Raw genomic sequence first — 20,441 nt, 5'->3', positions numbered from 1 at the left:
GACGTTATAGCAATTAGTGAAAATTGGCTACAGGAAGGGCAGGACTGGCAGCTTAATATTCCAGGGTTCCGATGTTTCAGATGTGATCGAGGCAGAGGAATGAAAGGTGGGGGAGTAGCATTGCTTGTTAGGGAAAATATTACAGCAGTGCTCAGGCAGGACAGATTAGAGGGCTTGTCTACTGAGTCCTTATGGGTGGAGCTGAGAAACAGGAAAGGTATGGCGACATTAGTGGGATTGTATTACAGACCACCCAATAGTCAACGAGAATTGGAATAGCAGGCAACTGCAGGAAACATAAAGTTGTGGTGGTAGGGGATTTTAATTTTCCATATATTGATTGGGACTCCCATACTGTTAGGGGTCTAGATGGTTTAGAGTTTGTAAAATGTGTTCAGGAAAGTTTTCTAAATCAATATATAGAGGGACCAACTAGAGGGGATGCAATATTGGATCTCCTGTTAGGAAACGAGTTAGGACAAGTGACAGAAGTCTGTGTAGGGGAGCACTTTGGTTCCAGTGATCATAACACCATTAGTTTCAACTTGATTATGGACAAGGATAGATCTGGTCCTAGGGTTGAGGTTCTGAACTGGAAGAAGGCCAAATTTGAAGAAATGAGAAAGGATCTAAAAAGCGTGGATTGGGACAGGTTGTTCTCTGGGAAGGATGTGATCGGTAGGTGGGAAACCTTCAAAGGAGAAATTTTGAGAGTGCAGAATTTGTATGTTCCTGTCAGGATTAAAGGCAAAGTGAATAGGAATAAGGAACCTTGGTTCTCAAGGGATATTGCAACTCTGATAAAGAAGAAGAGGGAGTTGTATGACATGTATAGGAAGCAGGGAGTAAATAAGGTGCTTGAGGAGTATAAGAAGTGCAAGAAACTACTTAAGAAAGAAATCAGGAGGGCTAAAAGAAGACATGAGGTTGCCTTGGCAGTCAAAGTGAAGGATAATCCAAAGAGCTTTTACAGGTATATTAAGAGCAAAAGGATTGTAAGGGATAAAATTGGTCCTCTTGAAGACCAGAGTGGTCAGCTATGTGCGCAACCAAAGGAAATGGGGGAGATCTTAAATAGGTTTTTTGCGTCTGTATTTACTGAGGAAACTGGCATGACGTCTATGGAATTAAGGGAAACAAGTAGTGAGATCATGGAAACTGTACAGATCGAAAAGGAGGAGGTCCTTGCTGTCTTGAGGAAAATTAAAGTGGATAAATCCCCGGGATCTGACAGGGTGTTCCCTCGGACCTCGAAGGAGACTAGTGTTGAAATTGCAGGGGCCCTGGCAGATATATTTAAAATGTTGCTGTCTACAGGTGAGGTGCCGGAGGATTGGAGAGTGGCTCATGTTGTTCCGTTGTTTAAAAAAGGATCGAAAAGTAATCCGGGAAATTATAGGCCGGTAAATTTAACGTCGGTAGTAGGTAAGTTATTGGAGGGAGTACTAAGAGACAGAATCTACAAGCATTTGGATAGACAGGGACTTATTAGGGAGAGTCAACATGGCTTTGTGCGTGGTAGGTCATGTTTGACCAATCTATTGGAGTTTTTCGAGGAGGTTACCAGGAAAGTGGATGAAGGGAAGGCAAAGGATATTGTCTACATGGACTTCAGTAAGGTCTTTGACAAGGTCCTGCTTGTGAGGTTAGTTAGGAAAATTCAGTCACAAGGTATACATGGAGAGGTGGTAAATTGGATTAGACATTGGCCTTTATTAATCAAAGTATTGCGTATAAGAGCTGGAATGTTATGATGAGGTTGTATAAGGCATTGGTGAGGCCGAATCTGGAGTATTGTGTTCAGTTTTGGTCACCAAATTACAGGAAGGATATAAATAAGGTTGAAAGAGTGCGGAGAAGGTTTACAAGGATGTTGCCGGGACTTGAGAAACTCAGTTACAGAGAAAGGTTGAATAGGTTAGGACTTTATTCCCTGGAGCGTAGAAGAGTGAGGGGAGATTTGATAGAGGTATATAAAATTATGATGGGTATAGATAGAGTGAATGCAAGCAGGCTTTTTCCACTGAGGCAAGGGGAGAAAAAAAAAACCAGAGGACATGGGTTAAGGGTGAGGGGGGAAAAGTTTAAAGGGAACATTAGGGGGGCTTCTTCACACAGAGAGTGGTGGGAGTATGGAATGAGCTGCCAGATGAGGTGGTAAATGCGGGTTCTTTTTTAACATTTAAGAATAAATTGGACATCTAATCTACATGGATGGGAGGTGTATGGAGGGATATGGTCCGTGTGCAGGTCAGTGGGACTAGGCAGAAAATGGTTCAGCACAGCCAAGAAGGGCCAAAAGGCCTGTTTCTGTGCTGTGGTTTCTATGGTTTACTCCCAAGTACCCCAAAAACCTCTTCCCTTAATAATGGACTCCAACATCTTCCCAACCACTGAAGTTGGGCTAACTGGACTATAATTTCCTGTCTTTTGCCTCCCTCCCTTCTTAAAGGAATATAAAAAAAATTTACCAGTCTGGTTCCTAGCAATGGCGGGCCTATTCTTTACAGTTTATTGCAGGTCTTAGAAGACTTGACTGTTCAGGTGCATGGAGAATATTTTCCTGGCAGAGGAGAACCGAAGTGTAGGGAGTCACAAGCCATTCAGGAGTAAAATAGGAAAACGGGAGGATTTGTTTTCATTCAGGAGATAATAGATCTTTGAAGTTCTCTGTTATAAAACAAACAGAAACTGCTGGGGTCAACAAATGGGAAACTTTTTTATGGATGATTCCTTATGTTCTGTTGGGATATCAAACTGAAGCAGTAACTCTTTTTTTCCCTCTTCCAGTGTTGTGTGACCTGCTCAGTATTGCAAACATGTTTTTTTTTTATTTTAGAGTTACAAAGTCCATGTATTTTTGCTTTAGAATTTACTATTTTGGAGAGCAATGGAGGCTCAATCATTCACTGCATTCCAAACCGAGTTTGATAGGTTTTTGCATATTAGAGGATTGAAGAGATAAGGGAAAATGCAAGAAAATGATAGAAACATAGAAAACCTACGGCACAATACAGGCCCTTCGGCCCACAAAGTTGTGCCGAACATGTCCCTACCTTAGAAATTTCTAGGGTTACCCATAGCCCTCTATTTTTCCGAGCTCCATGTACCTATCCAAAGTCTCTTAAAAGACCCTATCCACCACCGCTGCTGGCAGCCCATTCCACGCACTCACCACTCTCTGTGTAAAAAACTTAACCGTTACATCTCCTCTGTACCTACTCCCCAGCACCTTAAACTGGTGCCCTCTTGTGGCAGCCATGTCAGCCCTGGAAAAGAGCCTCTGACTATCCACAGGATCAATGCCTCTCATCATCTTATGCACCTCTATCAGGTCACCCCTCATCTTTCGTTGCTCCAAGGAGAAAAGGCCGAATTCACTCAACCTGTTTTCTTAAGGCATCCTCCCCAATCCAGGCAACATCCTTGTAAATCTCTTCTGCACCCTTTCTATGGTTTCCACATCCTTCCTATAGTGAAGCGATCAGAACTGAGCACAGTACTCCAAGTGGGATCCTATATAGCTGCAACATTACCTCTCGGCTCCTGAATTCAATTCCATGATTGATGTTGGCCAATACACCATATGTCTTCTTAACCAGAGTCAACCTGCGTAGCTGCTTTGAGCGTCCTATGGACTCGGACCCCAAGACCCCTCTGATCCTCCACACTACCAAGAGTCTTACCATTAATACTACATTCTGCCATCATATTTGACATACCAAAATGAACCACTTCACACTTATTTGGGTTGAACTCCATCTGCCACTTCTCAGCCCAGTTTTGCATCCTATCAATGTCCTGCTGTAATCTCTGACTTCCCTCCACACTATCCACAACACCCCCAACCTTTGTGTCATCAGCAAACTTACTAACCCATCCCTCCACTTCCTTATCCAGATCACTTATAAAAATCACGAAGAGTAAGGGTCCAAGAACAGATCCCTGAGGCATACCACTGGTCACCAACCTCCATGCAGAATACGACCCGTCTATAATCACTCTTTGCCTTCTGCGGACAAGCCAGTTCTGGATCCACAAAGCAATGTCCCCTTGGAGCCTATGCCTCCTTACTTTCTCAATAAGTCTTACATGGAGTAACTTATCAAATGCCTTGCTGAAATCCATATACACTACATCTACTGCTCTTCCTTCATTAATGTGTTTAGTCACATCCTCAAAAAATTCAGTCAGGCTTGTAAGGCATGACCTGCCCTTGACAAAGCCATGCTGACTATTCCTAATCATATTATGCCTCTCCAAATGTTCATAAATCCTGCCTCTTGGCATCTTCCCCATCAACTTACCAACCACAGAAGTAAGACTCACTGGTCTATAATTTCTTGGGCTATCTCTACTCCCTTTCTTGAATAAGGGAACAGCACCTGCAACCCTCCAATCCTTCGGAACCTCTCCCATCCCCATTGATGATATGAAGATCATCTGCAGAGGCTCAGCAATCTTCTGCCTCACCTCCCACAGTAGCCTGTGGTACATCTCTTCTGGTACCGGCGACTTATCTGACTTGATGCTTTCCAAAAGCTCCAGCAGATCCTCTTTCTTAATATCTACATGCTCAAGCTTTTCAGTCTGCTGCAAATCATTACTACAGTCACCAACATCTTTTTCCATAGTGAGTACTGAAGTAAAGTATTCATTAGGTACCTCTGCTATTTCTTCCGGTTCCATACACACTTCCCATTTTCACACATGATAGGTCTTATTCTTTCATGTCTTACCCTCTTGCTCTTCATGTTCTTGTGGAATGCCCTGGGGTTTTTCTTAATCCTGCCCGCCAAGGCCTTCTCATGGCCCCTTCTGGCTCTCTTAATTTCCTTCCTAATCCTGTTAGCCTTATAATCTTCTAGATCTCTAACATTACCTAGCTCTCTGAACCTTTCGTAAGCTTTTCTTTTCTTCTTGACTAGATTTACTACAGTCTTTGTACACCACGGTTCCTGTACCCAACCATAACTTCCCTGTCTCATTGGAATGTACCTATGTAGAACTCCACACGAATATCCCCTGAACATTTGCCACATTCCTTCTGCACCTTTCCCTGAGAACATCTGTTCCCAATTTAAGCTTCCAAGTTCCTGCCTGATAGGCTCATAATTCCTCTTATTCCAATTAAATGCTTTTCTAACTTGTCTGTTCCTATCTCTCTCCAATGCTATTGTAAAGGAGATAGAATTATGATCACTATCCCCAAAATGCTCTCCCACTGAGAGATTTGACACCTGACCAGGTTCATTTCCCAATACCAAATCATGTGCAAGGTATACTGAGGCACAAGATCAGTCATAATGTTGTTCAATAGTAGAGCAGGTTCAAGTCTTTGTAGGCAAACAAGTTAACCAAATTAAAATAAAAAACCTTGGAAAAAGTTAATAGGCCAGGCAGCAATTGCAGAAAAACTATTTTAGATCAACAACAGGTGACCATTTACATCTTATTTCAAATTTTCATCTACTTTTATGTTAGATTCACATGGTCATCATTGCCATTTTCTTTTAGTCTAATTATTCTGAAGTGAGGAAAGCATTAGTGAAATTTGTTTTTATTTATATTTGTTTCCTTTTTCATTTTGAAAATAATTTCACAAAAATATTCGATGATTTCCAGTAAAATAATAATATTTCAATTGTGTATCATGGTTCAAAACAAAGATACCAAATCCATCAAGAAAGTGACTATAATTTGTAATTCAGAAGCATTACAAAAGGCCCAAATGGGTGCCAGTAAGTTTTCCACAGCTGGAATTGTGAATGATGCTAGCACAGAAGTGAACACTAATAGCAAATAAATTATATTTGTTCATCAAAAAACTATGTCCAGATGTTCTCAGTTTGAGAACCCAACCTTGGTGAAAATATTGCCTGACACTCATTTTGAGCAAATCTCTTCCCTTCACTTTCATGCAATTGCTGTACATGCAACTGGCAATAGTCTTTTTTAACCCATTTAGTCCATCAATTAAAGCACCCCCATCAATTCCATTGTCCTGCTCTTCTCCCCGTGGATATTTCCCTCTCAGGTACTAACTGATTCTTTTTGTTTTTATTTTTATTTGGAGATACAGTGTGAAACAGGCCTTTCTGACCCAAAGAACTATACCACCCAGCAACCCACGTATTTAACCCTAGCCTAATCACAGGATAATTTACAATGACCAATTAACCTACTGACCAGTAGGAAACCCACACATTCACAGGAAAGATGTACAAACTTCTTCCAGACAGCACTGGAAATGAACACCAAACTCAGATGCTTGGAGCTGTAATGACGTTGTGCTAACCATACACTATTGTGAGGTCTCACTGCATTTGAAAGGTGAGTATTTCAGGTCCTATTCTAAGTAAATAAGTTTGTCCTCACAACTCTCCTGTACAGTATACCCAAATATTTACACAGATGACCCTTATACTGAGCAATAGCTCTCCTTTATTTCCTCCATGTAAACCTGTCATTACACAACATCAAATTCATATAGTATTGAAATTATAAAGTTCAACACAGTTTCTAATTTCAGTACAATGTATCATTACTTTGTGACTTTTTCCTCTCTGAAATACCCTTCTCCTGAACAACATAGATTGAGAGAGCACAATAAATATGATAATGTGGTCACTGAAATGGCTGATGTAGTTGCTGGATCACCGTAATTACATGCCTAAACCTGAATCATTAGCACTGCTCCAATAAGAAATATATAATCTTTATGAAGCTGAACAGTAAAATATTTCTCGCAACTTAGAAATGGCGCTGAACACACCCATTTGAAACATGCATTTGTTTACTCGGTGTCCCAAAATAAAAGAACACTGTCATTAATTCTGAAACATAATGCCACAAGCACAGTAAATCACATTAAAGACTTTAGAATGTTAGAACAAAAGGCAATAAAATATACTTACTGATAGTTGGTGAGCTGTACTTCAGAGTTATCAAAAAGCTGTTTAAATTTACGTTTCCACTTTATCGTTAGCATTTCTGAAAATGAGTCACAATTTTTCTCTAAAGCTGCAAACTAATGTGGGTAAACAATGGTCTGAATTAAACTGCTTTGGAATACATATAATTAGGGAATTAATTCTCTCACTTGAAACATATTTGTGAGAAAGCCTTTTGTACCGCTGCACAATTAATGCTGAGGGCAAAGAAAACCTGGGAAGCAGTAGAAAGATAGTAACATGTCTTATTAACTACCAAATCCATTATGATGAAACAGGATGTGGTAGCATGAGTCCTGGCAGAATGAGTCATTTAAGCAAAAAAATGATTTAAAGGTATGCAAGTTTTCAGTTTCAAGGAAGATGAGCTACTGTAAGGAATATTAATGCACTTTTACACTGTAAAATACAAGGAATTCCTAAGTAACTGGGTTTTCAAAGTGTTTGTGCTTAATATTTTTCCCTCTGTCAATGTGAAAGCAATTGCAAAATTCTACTAATTATAAGGAGCCTACAGCACAGAAACGAGCCAAGATGCCCACTGGCCTCTGCCAGCTTTTCTGCTCCTTGTAAAAATCTTTCCAAACTTTTTAATTTAATTAGCTCTTTATCTAGATTACAGAGAAATCACAATTTTGAATTAGTACAAGTCATTTGTAAAACAAAATTTAACTTTGGAGAGAATGCAAGTTTTCAAAAAGTACTCACAGACAAAATAGTAACAAACAGAAGCTTGGTGTGCAACATTTTGCGTCACAGCTAGGATGCTTTGGATCGACAGAAGAAACAATGTCCTCTCATATGTTTACTTGATATAACAATATCAGCAAGTATGTAGTGAAGATGCATCAGAAGAGGTATTTAATGATTTCAGTAAGGTAAGAGGTAGTACAGGAGGCATTTCTTCAGAAGGGTGGAGCATGGAGAAAAGGAAATTGGAGACCAGCATTTACTCTCACACAATTTTGAAACTGAAGAATCATTACAACTCAAACTCTGAGAAAGTGAAAACTAACTTTCAATAAAAACTGGAGTGTTTGCTAGATGATCAGACCTCTCATCAAATGTCCATTTCATACCATTAGTAATAGTGTTTTTGTAAGCAAGTGAAAGCTTTCCCCTTGCTGTTCCAAAATTTTTGCTTTTTTAAACATTTTTAGGGCATTCAATACTTTTGATAGAACAAAGTCAAAATCAATTGTGAAAGAAAATTAACTGTGGGATTTGAATGGTTTAACATACTTGCTGGTATTTTAATACCAGAGACATCAATGAAACAGTTTCAAGCTTCTCTTTCAGTAATCCACTGAGAATCAAATCTAAGTGAAGGGGATAACAAATTAACCAAAATTTTTAAAATTAGCACCCTTTTTTGAAATCAGCCTATCTAATTGGAACACATTCTTTTCTAAGTTCCAATAAGTTGCAGAATAACCTGGCTTAAATAGTGACTGAACTGAAACATATTCTTTGTCATCCTTCACAGAGGTAATATGTTAAGACTTTATTCTTGATGGCCTTTTATGGAAGACTGAGAACCCATTGACTATTTTTGCTTTCTACTGACTTTCCACTTTCCAAGACTAATACCCAGGAATTGTTACAGCAGTTACAACTTAAGAGAAAAAAAACGAACGGTAAAGTGAATGAGATGCAAATTCAGTACGTACAAGATCATGGAAATAAGCTACTACCGTATCATTTCATGCTTAATACCTGTGATATGACTAGCTTCCTTAACAAAAATATATGCTATGGGCAACAGGTAAATCATATTTTATTGATATGAAGCTACTGCTAAATCGTTTGCAGATGGATATACATGACGCAAACTGGGAGCAGTTCTTTGCATGCCCTGACGTGAAGTTAAATGTCTATGAAACTCATTTACTTGTCAGATAACTGACTGTACTATGCCAATGCATGCACAGTGGAATTTAACAATTATTTAAACAAAGCCAGTTTGGATTTTGCTCCTAGAAGTACAGTACTTTGATTAATGATTAATTTAATTAAGAAATTAATTTAAACTAATGAATTTCCTATTTCTGCATTTTTTTTGCCTTCCACATGCTAATGTTTCCTATTATGTTTTCAATAGAATTACATAGAGTGATACATTGGCTTCAATACTGTATGTCACGATAAGGAATTTGGAAATCATATACATGTTCAAATTTTGACCACAAACCATAGTGCATTACATAACAATATGCTGTCCTGCTACTTCATGGTTTGTTAATTCATAGTAGCTAACTCCCCGGTGATCAGGATGACTGTTAACTGCTGCTATGAAGAAGTGAATATATCATACTCAAATCCACAAACATGATTGTTCTATGAGTAACATTTCAGAAGCAATGACACACAGAAAATGCTAGTTGGCCAAATAATAAGCCACCACTTGTGCAGTCTGAAATACAAACTAAATTCCTTTCATTAGCATTCTTTCTTTAATATATATGCATGGTGGAGTGCCTGGCAGAGAGACAATAACATCAAAATGAATAATTTATTGCACATCAGGATTCACCTGAAGAAATGGTTATAAACAAAATGCAGACACAACCACTATGCATTAAACAGAAGAGATTCTGCAGATGGTCAATAAGCAGGATTTTCCAGTAGCCAACCATTTATATCCAATCCCCATTGCAATTTCAACACGTTGGTCCATGGTCTCCTCTATTGCCATATGAAGCCACTCAGGTTGAAGGAGCAATACCTCATATTCCACCTGGGTAGACTCCAGCCTGACGGCATGACCATTGATCTCTCTATCTTCCTCGTAATTTTTTCCCCATCCCCCGTTCCCCACTCTGGTTTCCCTCTTATCTTCTCCTCATCCGCCTATCACCTACCCCTGGTGCTCCTCCTCTCTCCCTTTCTCCTATGGTCCACTTTCCTCTCCTATCAGATTCCACCTTTGTTAGCCTTTTACCTTTTCCACCTATCACCTCCCAGCTTCTCAATTCAATCCCCTCTCTCCCACTCACCTGACATCACCTATCACCTTCTAGATTGTTCTCCTTCCCCTCCTTGCAGCTTCGAATACTGAGTTTTTTCCCCATCCTTTCCAGACGTAATCAAGAGTTTTGGCTCGAATCGTTGATTCTTCCCATAGATGCTGCGTGGCCTGCTGAGTTCCTTCCTCCAGCATTTTGTGTGTGTTCCTCAACAAAGTTCAGTGAACATTTGTGGTTTGCCTCAAAACAGGGATATTTAGATAGATGCAACACACATCCAAGTTGCTGGTGAACGCAGCATCTCTAGGAAGAGGTGCAGTCGACGATTTGGGCCAAGACGCTTCGTCAGGACTAACTGAAGGAAGAGCTAGTAAGAGATTTGAAAGTGGGAGGGGGAGGGGGAGATCCAAAATGATAGGAGATTGCTATTCTGCCTGCTCTGGATCTCTTTATTGCTACAGGACTCTTCCACCCCCACCGATGACCCCTTCTCCCGTCTTCAACCCTCCTCCTCTTCATGGACACCCCACTCTGGTCTTCTGCCTGCTCTGGATCTCTTTATTGCTCACTTCCTCCCTTACCACCATTCAGGGCCCCAGACAGACCTTCCAGGTGAGGCGACACTTCACTTGTGAGTTGGCTGGAGTGATATACTGCGTCCGGTGTTCCCGATGTGGCCTTCTATATATTGGCCAGACCCAACGCAGACTGGGAGATCGTTTTGCTGAACACCTATGCTCTGTCCGCCAGAGAAAGCAGGATCTCCCAGTGGGCCACACATTTTAGTTCCACATCCCATTTCCATTCTGATATGTCTATCCACGGCCTCCTCTACTGTAAAGTTGAAGCCACACTCAGGTTGGAGGAACAACACCTTATATTCCGTCTGGGTAGCCTCCAACCTGATGGCATGAACACTGACTTCTCTAGCTCCCGCTAATGCCCCACCTCCCCCTTGTACCCCATCCGTTATTTATTTATATACACACATTCTTTCTCTCTCTCTCCTTTTTCTCCCTCTGTCCCTCTGACTATACCCCTTGCCCATCCTCTGGGTTTTTCCCCCCCTCCCCCTTTTCGCCACTGATCTGGGCCGACATTTACGTGCTGGGCGGCACCTAATTAATTAGCTTGTTTATTTCAGCTCTTTTCTTAAAGATGTGCTGGGTGAGTCCCGGCTACCGCTGCATTCTCCGTGGCAATGTATCGGTCCGTGGCCCGGAGGTTGGGACCACTGGGGTGTCATCTCATCGCCATCTGTTTCCATCAGGGCAGGCAGGTCATCTTCTTCTATCTTGAAACGCTTAATTATGTCTAGTTTTACGCTAAGTGTAACACCCTTACGAGCTCTTTCAGGCTTTTCTGATACCTTAGAACTCATCTTGCTAACGGCTGCTCACAGGCACGTGTTTAAGCAATGCCGGCTAGAATGCAGTTCCGGGGGAGGAGCTTGGCTGCTCGGGGCACGCGCTGCCTTTTTTCATAACAGTGAAAACACCTTCTGTTAGCGAATACAGCTAACTAATGTAGGTCTTTCGTAACAGCGAGGTTTCATAAAATGAACGTTTGAAAAGCAGGGGACACCTGTATCAACATTTCCTTTAAAATTGAATTAAAACTCTGACAGCAGAGGTCTGAGCAGATGCCTCATTCCTCATTACTGATTTCCACATCATCAGCTAAGTGCTTTACAGTCACTTCGACATTTTTGTTTTCAAACCTCCCTCTGACAAGCCAAAAACATTCATTGTTCTAAGATTATGCTGGAATAATCCCTGGCTTCTTTCTTCTTCTGTAAGCTATTTTCTTCAACCAATCTACCATATATAAATCTCCACCCTCAACTCCAACAAGAAAATGGAACTCATGGCAATCTCTGTCATGAAGGCCAAGATATTCAACCAATTCTCAGAATGAGAATCTGGTTTATTTATCATTGACACATGTCATTAATTTTTTTTGTTTTGCAGCAGCAGTACAGTACAATACATAAAAAAAATTCTACAGGTTTAAGTAAGAAATGTAAAGACAACAAATAAATATTGACAAAAACCAAAGTAGTGACGTAGTGTTCATAGACGGTTCAGAAATCTAATTGCAGAGGGGAAGAAGCTGTTCTTGAACCATTGAGTGTGCTTTTTCAGGCTCCTGTACTTCCTCTCTGATGGCGGAAATGAGATGAGGGGATGGCTTGGATGGTGACAGTCTTTAATCATGGATGGTGCCTTCTTGTGGCACTGCCTTTTGAAGATGTCCTGATGGTGAGAAGGCTAGTGACCATGACAGAACTGGCTGAGTCTACAACCCTCTGCAGCTTTTATTTTGTAGTATTAAATCTAGTCATTTAATACCACTTATTTTTCATCACTAACCCACTGAGAAAAGCTCTTATGGATCTTCACTCAACTCTCCACCTAGCCCTTTCCTGGCCAAATTCTTTCTTTAGCTAAAGGAGAGTAGCTACTCTCCTTTCTCTTATGCCCTCCAAGATCTCTGTATGTGCAGATTTGACACTCTTTTTACTAACTACTGGCCACCTTTCAATACCTGCATCCATGCTAATTTTAATTATCCCTTGTATATTGTCCAGAAAATCTGCAATTGGCTCTTTTTAATAAAAAAATTACCTTTAATCTTTCTTTGCAAATAATTTCTAACCCTTTTTATTTTACAAAATCCTTGACTATGCTGTCACTTTCCAGAAAACTCATCCTTGCAGGAATCCATAATGGAATTTATCTGTTTGTCTAAATTTGTCTGTTTGTCTAAACTAGCCCACTTCCAGAATAGCAACACACATCAAAGTTGCTGGTGAACGCAGCAGGCCAGGCAGCATCTCTAGGAAGAGGTACAGTCGACGTTTCAGGCCAAGACCCTTCGTCAGGACTAACTGAAGGAAGAGTTAGTAAGAGCTCTTACTAACTCTTCCTTCAGTTAGTCCTGACGAAGGGTCTTGGCCTGAAACGTCGACTGTACCTCTTCCTAGAGATGCTGCCTGGCCTGCTGCGTTCACCAGCAACTTTGATGTGTGTTGCTTGAATTTCCAGCATCTGCAGAATTCCTGTTGTTTGCGTTTTTAAATTCACTACTGCGAAGCCTCTTCCGGTGATGCCTACACCGAAGAAGTTTAGATCCTCTCTTTGACGGGAGTTCAGTGAAACCATCTCTCACTGCTCCCCATCTGTAAATTCTTCCCTCTTACTAACTCTTCCTTCAATTAGTCCTGACGAAGGGTCTCGGCCTGAAACGTCGACTGTACCTCTTCCTAGAGATGCTGCCTGGCCTGCTGTGTTCACCAGCAACTTTGATGTGTGTTGCTTGAATTTCCAGCATCTGCAGAATTCCTGTTGTCCACTTCCAGAATGACTCTTATCAAATTAACAGTGAATTCCAGTGTGACTGTGACAAAACAAAACTAACCTTTGAAACACTCTCTTACTTGAAATATCAAAGAGGATAAATTTAAATGACTGAGCAAAGTAAAATCATAAACCGGTCTACTCATGTACTCAATCATAATTAGTAATTTTATCAATGAGAAAAAAAACCTCCCTGGTTTAATCGGAGAACTAAAAAAACAGCTTTCCAGGAGATAAACATTAATAGTGAACTAAGAATATCCTCCTTTGTCATAGAAACATAGAAACATAAAAACATAGAAAATAGGTGCAGGAGTAGGCCATTCGGCCCTTCGAGCCTGCACCGCCATTTATTATGATCATGGCTGATCATCCAACTCAGAACCCTGCACCAGCCTTCCCTCCATACCCCCGATCCCCGTAGCCACAAGGGCCATATCTAACTCCCTCTTAAATATAGCCAATGGACTGGCCTCAACTGTTTCCTGTGGCAGAGAATTCCACAGATTCACCATTCTCTGTGTGAAGAAGTTTTTCCTCATCTCGGTCCTAAAAGGCTTCCCCTTTATCCTCAAACTGTGACCCCTCGTTCTGGACTTCCCCAACAGCGGGAACAATCTTCCTGCATCTAGCCTGTCCAATCCCTTTAGGATTTTATACGTTTCAATCAGATCCCCCCTCAATCTTCTAAATTCCAATGAGTACAAGCCTAGTTCATCCAGTCTTTCTTCATATGAAAGTCCTGCCATCCCAGGAATCAATCTGGTGAACCTTCTTTGTACACCCTCTATGGCAAGGATGTCTTTCCTCAGATTAGGGGACCAAAACTGCACACAATACTCCAGGTGTGGTCTCACCAAGGCCTTGTACAACTGCAGTAGTACCTCCCTGCTCCTGTACTCGAATCCTCTCGCTATAAATGCCAGCATACCATTCGCCTTTTTCACCGCCTGCTGTACCTGCATGCCCACTTTCAATGACTGGTGTATAATGACACCCAGGTCTCGTTGCACCTCCCCTTTTCCTAATCGGCCACCATTCAGATAATAATCTGTTTTCCTGTTTTTGCCACCAAAGTGGATAACTTCACATTTATCCACATTAAGTTGCATCTGCCATGATTTTGCCCACTCACCCAACCTATCCAAGTCACCCTGCATCCTCTTAGCATCCTCCTCACAGCTAACATTGCCGCCCAGCTTAGTGTTATCCGCAAACTTGGAGATGCTGCATTTAATTCCCTCATCCAAGTCATTAACATATATTGTAAACAACTGGGGTCCCAGCACTGAGCCTTGCGGTACCCCACTCGTCACTGCCTGCCATTCTGAAAAGGTCCCGTGTATTCCCACTCTTTGCTTCCTGTCTGCTAACCAATTCTCTATCCACATCAATACCTTACCCCCAATACCATGTGCTTTAAGTTTGCACACTAATCTCCTGTGTGGGACCTTGTCAAAAGCCTTTTTAAAATCCAAATATACCACATCCACTGGTTCTCCCCTATCCACTCTACTAGTTACATCCTCAAAAAATTCTATGAGATTTGTCAGACATGATTTTCCTTTCACAAATCCATGCTGACTTTGTCCGATCATTTCACTGCTTTCCAAATGTGCTGTTATCACATCTTTGATAACTGACTCCAGCAGTTTCCCCACCACCAACGCTAGGCTAACCGGTCTATAATTCCCCGGTTTCTCTCTCCGTCCTTTTTTAAAAGTCATGCTACATGAGGAAAAGAACAAGTCAGTTGCCATCCCTCAATCTTATACAGATAGTGCCTGATCTAGTCTGTTCCCTGCTCCATTCCTATGGCCAGAATTTATGTCACCTGGTGGATCCTTTATCATGGGGACCTCTCTACCAATCCATTGAGTGTCCTGACGATGGTGTTCCTGTAGAAAGTTGTCCTGTCTGGGTGCATGATTGTGTGGTACGGAACCTGTAAGGAATTAGACTACAAGGCCCTATAGAGGATTATAAAAACTGCATGAGGATTACTGGGATCTCCCTCCCCCCATTTGTAATATTTATATTTGATGGGGCCAAAGCATTGTTGAGGATGCCTACTACTTATCCCACAATCTCTTTGACCCACTACCATCAGGAAGGAGGTACAGAAGCATCAGGACTAGGACTGTCAGACTGGGTAAGAGCTTCCTCTCTCAGGCTGTGAGACTAATGAATACCCAGAAACTACTGAGGTCTTATCACTCGAACAGAGAACTGTTTACTGTTTACCTGCACTAGATTAATTTTGAATTAGATTTTATTAACTTATTTATAGTAATGGAGCACCATTGTTTCATTTAGTTGTACAATCGGATAACAATAAACATGAAATTGACTTGACAACTCTTCACTATATACATAGGTAGAATAGTACAGCACAGTACAGGCCCTTCGGCCCACAATGTTGAGCCAACCCTCAAACCCTGCCTCCCATATAAGCCCCCACCTTAAATTCCTCCATATACCTGTCTAAACCTACTGATTTCCAGTTATAACCATATAACAATTACAGCACGGAAACAAGCCATCTCAGCCCTTCTAGTCCGTGCCGAACTCTTACTCTTATCGTGACTCTGTCCCCTGTAAAACTATTCCCTTTTCTTAGTTCTTTTGTCTCTGTTGCATTTATTCCCGGGATGCAGTTTTCCATTTGAGAACATCAGAAATGTTCCTCTTCTTCAAAGAACAGAGGTTTTCCTTCCTCCATCATTGTTGCTGCCCTCACCCGAATCTCCTCCATTTCCTGAACATCCAAGCTCACCACATCCTCCCGTTGCCTGAACAGTGATAGAGTTCCTCCCGTCCTTATCTACCACCCCATGATCCTCTGCATCCAACACATCATCCACCACAACTTCCGCCATCTCCAAAAGGATCCTACCACTAAACATAGCTTTACCTCCCCTACCCCACTTTCCGCAGTGATTGCTCAACTCTGTGGTTCCCTAGTCCATTTGTCCCTCCCCAGTAATATCCCTCCCAGCAGTTATTGTTGCAAGCACTACACCTGTCCATTCACCTCCTCCTTCACATTCATGCAGGGCTCCAAACAGTTCTTTCAGGACTGCAAATCTGCTGGGGTCATCTGTTGTGTCTGCTGCTTCTGATGCCACCTCCTCTACTTTGGTGAGGCCCACCGTGAATCAGGGGACCACTTCACTGAACACCTCCGCTTCATCCGCCAAAAGCGGATCTTCCCAGTGGCCAAACGTTTTAATTCCGATTCCCATTCCAACATGTTGGTCCATAGCCTCTTCTTGTGCCAATCACCTTCTATCACCTCTGCCTGGGTACCCTCCTCTTTCCCTTTCCCCTCTGGTTCCCTCCTATCAGATCCCTTCTTCTTCAGCCCGTTATCTTTCCCACCCAACTAGCTTCACCTATCACCTTTGAGCTCTCCTCCTTCCCCTCCTGCCATCTTTTTATTCCGACATCTTCCCCCTTCCTTTCCAGTCTTGAAGAGGGGCCTGAAACATCGACTGTTTATTAATTTCCAAGGATGCTGTCTGACCTGCTGAGTTCCTCCAGATTCATGTGTGCTTTTTTTTTTAGTTTCCAGCATCTGCAGACTTTCTCATGTTTATGCCTTTCTGTATAAGGAGTGCCCAGTCTCCCATCTAAAAATTTTAGCAATCCTCTGGGACACAACCCTTAACTTCCATATCAGTAAAGCAAAAACTCCCAGCTTTTAAATTCATTTCCTGTAGCAACAATGCTAACATTATTCACTTTCCCAATTATTTGCTGTAACTGCATCCTAGCCTTTTGCAAAGCACACACAATGTATTCCTTCTTCACTTATTACTCTTCAAAGTAATTAAACATGTTTTCTAATTCTGTCAACTTCTGCACAGATGTAGTCTGAGCTAACGGAAATTTCCTACATTCCCATTCTTATTTTTGAATGTTGCAGTTAATTATGTACTTCAGTTGAAGAGAATTTTCACACAGACACCAGTATAATGATAAATAGCAAGTCCATCATTTATTTATGTAGTCTGGGGGAAAATTATACAAGAGACCTCCAGGAAACTATTCCTGTTCCTCTTTAATTACCGCTACGAGAAGTACTGTATTCACTTGCAAAGGCAGATGGGAACTATCTTTCATTACACCTGCAACTCTCACTTAGACATTTATTATCATTGTTTAGAGATGCAGCATGGTAACAGGTCCTTCCAGCCAACAAAGCTGTGCCGAACATGTCCTTACCTGAGAAATTACCTAGGGTTACCCATCAAAGGCATCCATTAGTCTTGCAAGACCACGGATTTGCACCTGGAAAGTCTTCACTCTCCAGGGCGCAGGCCTGGGCAAGGTTGTATGGAAGACCAGCAGTTGCCCATGCTGCAAGTCTCCCCCCTCCACGACACCAATGTTCTAGGGAAGGGCATTAGGACCCATACAGCTTGGCACCAGTGTCGTTGCAGAGCAATGTGTGATTAAGTGCCTTGCTCAAGGACACAACACGTTGCCTTGGCTGGGGCTCAAACTCATGACCTTCAGGTTGCTAGTCCAATGCCTTAACCACTTGGCCACATGCCCACATATAGGGGTTACTCATAGCTCTCTATTTTTCTGAGCTCCATATATCTGTCCAGGAGTCACTTACAAAACCCTATCGTACCCACCTCCACCACCGTCACTGGCAGCCCATTCCACGCATTCACCATTCTCTGCATAAAAAACTTACCCCTGATATCTCCTCTGTACCTACTTCCAAGCACCTTAGTGCTGGCCATTTCAGCCCTGGGAAAAAGCCTTTGACTATCCACACGATCAATGCCTCTCATCATCTTGTACACCCCTATCAGGTCACCTCTCACCCCCCCGTCGCTCCAAGGAAAAAAGGCCGAGTTCACTCAACCTATTCTCATAAGGCATGCTCCCCAATCCAGGCAACATCCTTGTAAATCTCCTCTGCACCCTTTCTATGGTTTCCACATCCTTCCTGAGGCGACCAGAACTGAGCACAATACTCCAAGTGGGGTCTGACCAGGGTCCTATTTAGCTGCAACATTACCTCTCGGCTCCTAAACTCAATCCCAATGCACCGTATGCTTTCTTATGCTGTCCAAGTTGCATGCCATCTTGGACAATGTCTCCCATCCACTACATAATGTACTGGTTGGGCACAGGAGTACATTTAGCCAGAGACTCATTCCACCGAGATGCAACACTGAGCGTCATAGGAAGTCATTCCTGCCTGTGGCCATCAAACTTTACAACTCCTCCCTTGGAGGGTCAGACACCCTGAGACAATAGGCTGGTCCTGGACTTATTTCCTGGCATAATTTACATATTACTATTTAACTATTTATGGTTTTATTACTATTTATTATTTATGGTGCAACTGTAACCAAAATCAATTTCCCCCGGGATCAATAAAGTATGACTATGACTATGACCATGACTATGAGTCAACCTGCGCAGCAGCCTTGAGTGTCCTATGGACTTAGACCCCAAGATCCCTCTGATCCTCCACACTGCCAAGAGTCGAGTCAAGTCAAGTCAAGTTTATTGTCATTTCCACCATAAGCTGCTGGTACAGTACACAGTAAAAATGAAACAACGTTCCTCCAGGACCCTGGTACTACATGAAACAACACAAAACTATACGAGACTATGTGAGACAGCACAAGGCTACACTAGACTACGTAAAACAACATAAAAACTGCACGAGACTACAGACCTGCACAGGACTACATAAAGTGCACAAAACAGTGCAGGGCAGTACAATAATTAATAAACAAGACAATAGGCACAGTAGAGGACAAATTACAATATAATAATAAATGATGTAGATGTCAGTCTAGACTCTGAGTATTGAGGAGTCTGATGGCTTGGGGGAAGAAACTGTTGCACAGTTTGGTCGTGAGAGCCCGAATGCTTCAGTACCTTTTGCCAGATGGCAGGAGGGAGAAGAGTTTGTGTGAGGGGTGTATGGGGTCCTTCATAATATTGTTTGCTTTGCGGGTGCAGCGTGTGGTGTAAATGTCTGTAATAGTGGGAAGACAGACCCGGATGATCTTCTCAGCAGACCTCACTATCCGCTGCAGGGTCTTGTGATCCAAGACGGTGCAATTCCTGAACCAGGCAGTGTTGTAGCTGCTCACGATGCTCTCGGTTCATCCTCTGCAGAATGTGGTGAGGATGGGGGGGGATGGACTTTTCTCAGCCTTCGCAGGAAGTACAGACGCTGCTGGGCATTCTTGGCTATGGAGTTGGTGTTGAGGGACCAGGTGAAATTCTCCATCATTAACTTACTAAAATGAACCACCTCACACTTACCTGGGTTGAACTCCATTTGCCACTTCTTAGCCCATGTTTGCATCCTATCAATGTCCCACTGTAACCTCTGACAGCCCTCCACACTATCCACAACACCTGCAACCTTTGCGTCATCAGCAAACTTACTAACCCATCCTTCCACACCTTCATCCAGGTTATTTATAAAAATCATGAAGAGCAGGGGTCCCAGAACAGATCCCTGAGGCACACTACCGGTGACCAACCTCCATGCAGAATATGACCCGTCTACAACCAGGAATTACATACATTATCACGCTACACACTTAACGTAAAGGACAAACTGAGACTTGCATTTTCAGACTCTCCATGCTTTCTTTTTAATTAGTTTAATGTTTTGAAGTTACAAAACATAACACCTACTAACCTGAACGTCTTTGGAACGTGGGAGGAAACCGGAGCACTGAGAGAAAACTCATGTGGTCATGTTGTGAAGGTGCAAACTCCGTACATGAGTGTGGGGATTGAACCCAGGTCACTGGTGCTGTTATAGCATTACACTAACTGCTACGCTACCATGCCTCCCCAGGTTTACTTACGGGTAAAAAAAGAAAGTCAAATCAGAACTGGAATACACATTTTAAAGTATAACAACAATAATTCCTCCTACCTGAGTTGCTGTTTCAGTTCATTGAACCGTGGTCTTCTGCTAGGATCATATGCCCAACATTTTGTCATAAGGCTGTAGAGTGTTGGTGGACAGTTTGGAGGCATTGGCAAGCGCTCACCATTTTCAATTCTACCAATTACATCATTATTTTTTACTCCTTGAAACGGCTTCACTCCATACATTAGAATTTCCCACATACAAACACCTGGAGTACAAAATTAAAACATTA

The 20,441-nt window shown here is 42.0% G+C and overlaps 1 protein-coding gene across 18 annotated transcripts in view; it reads right to left on the bottom strand.

Moving 5' to 3' along the window:
• Positions 1-20,441, bottom strand: part of LOC134351841 (focal adhesion kinase 1) — a 522,413-nt gene that overhangs the window by 96,110 nt on the left and 405,862 nt on the right. For all 18 annotated transcript variants that reach the window (XM_063058747.1, XM_063058688.1, XM_063058792.1 and 15 more), the window contains one exon: positions 20,213-20,417. In XM_063058747.1, the coding sequence (XP_062914817.1) occupies positions 20,213-20,417 (205 nt within the window). The remainder of the gene's footprint in view (positions 1-20,212; positions 20,418-20,441) is intronic.

This window comes from Mobula hypostoma, chromosome 1, assembly GCF_963921235.1.
Source record: "Mobula hypostoma chromosome 1, sMobHyp1.1, whole genome shotgun sequence".
NCBI classification, from domain to species: domain Eukaryota; kingdom Metazoa; phylum Chordata; class Chondrichthyes; order Myliobatiformes; family Myliobatidae; genus Mobula; species Mobula hypostoma.
This window is presented reverse-complemented; position numbering and strand designations above follow the sequence as displayed.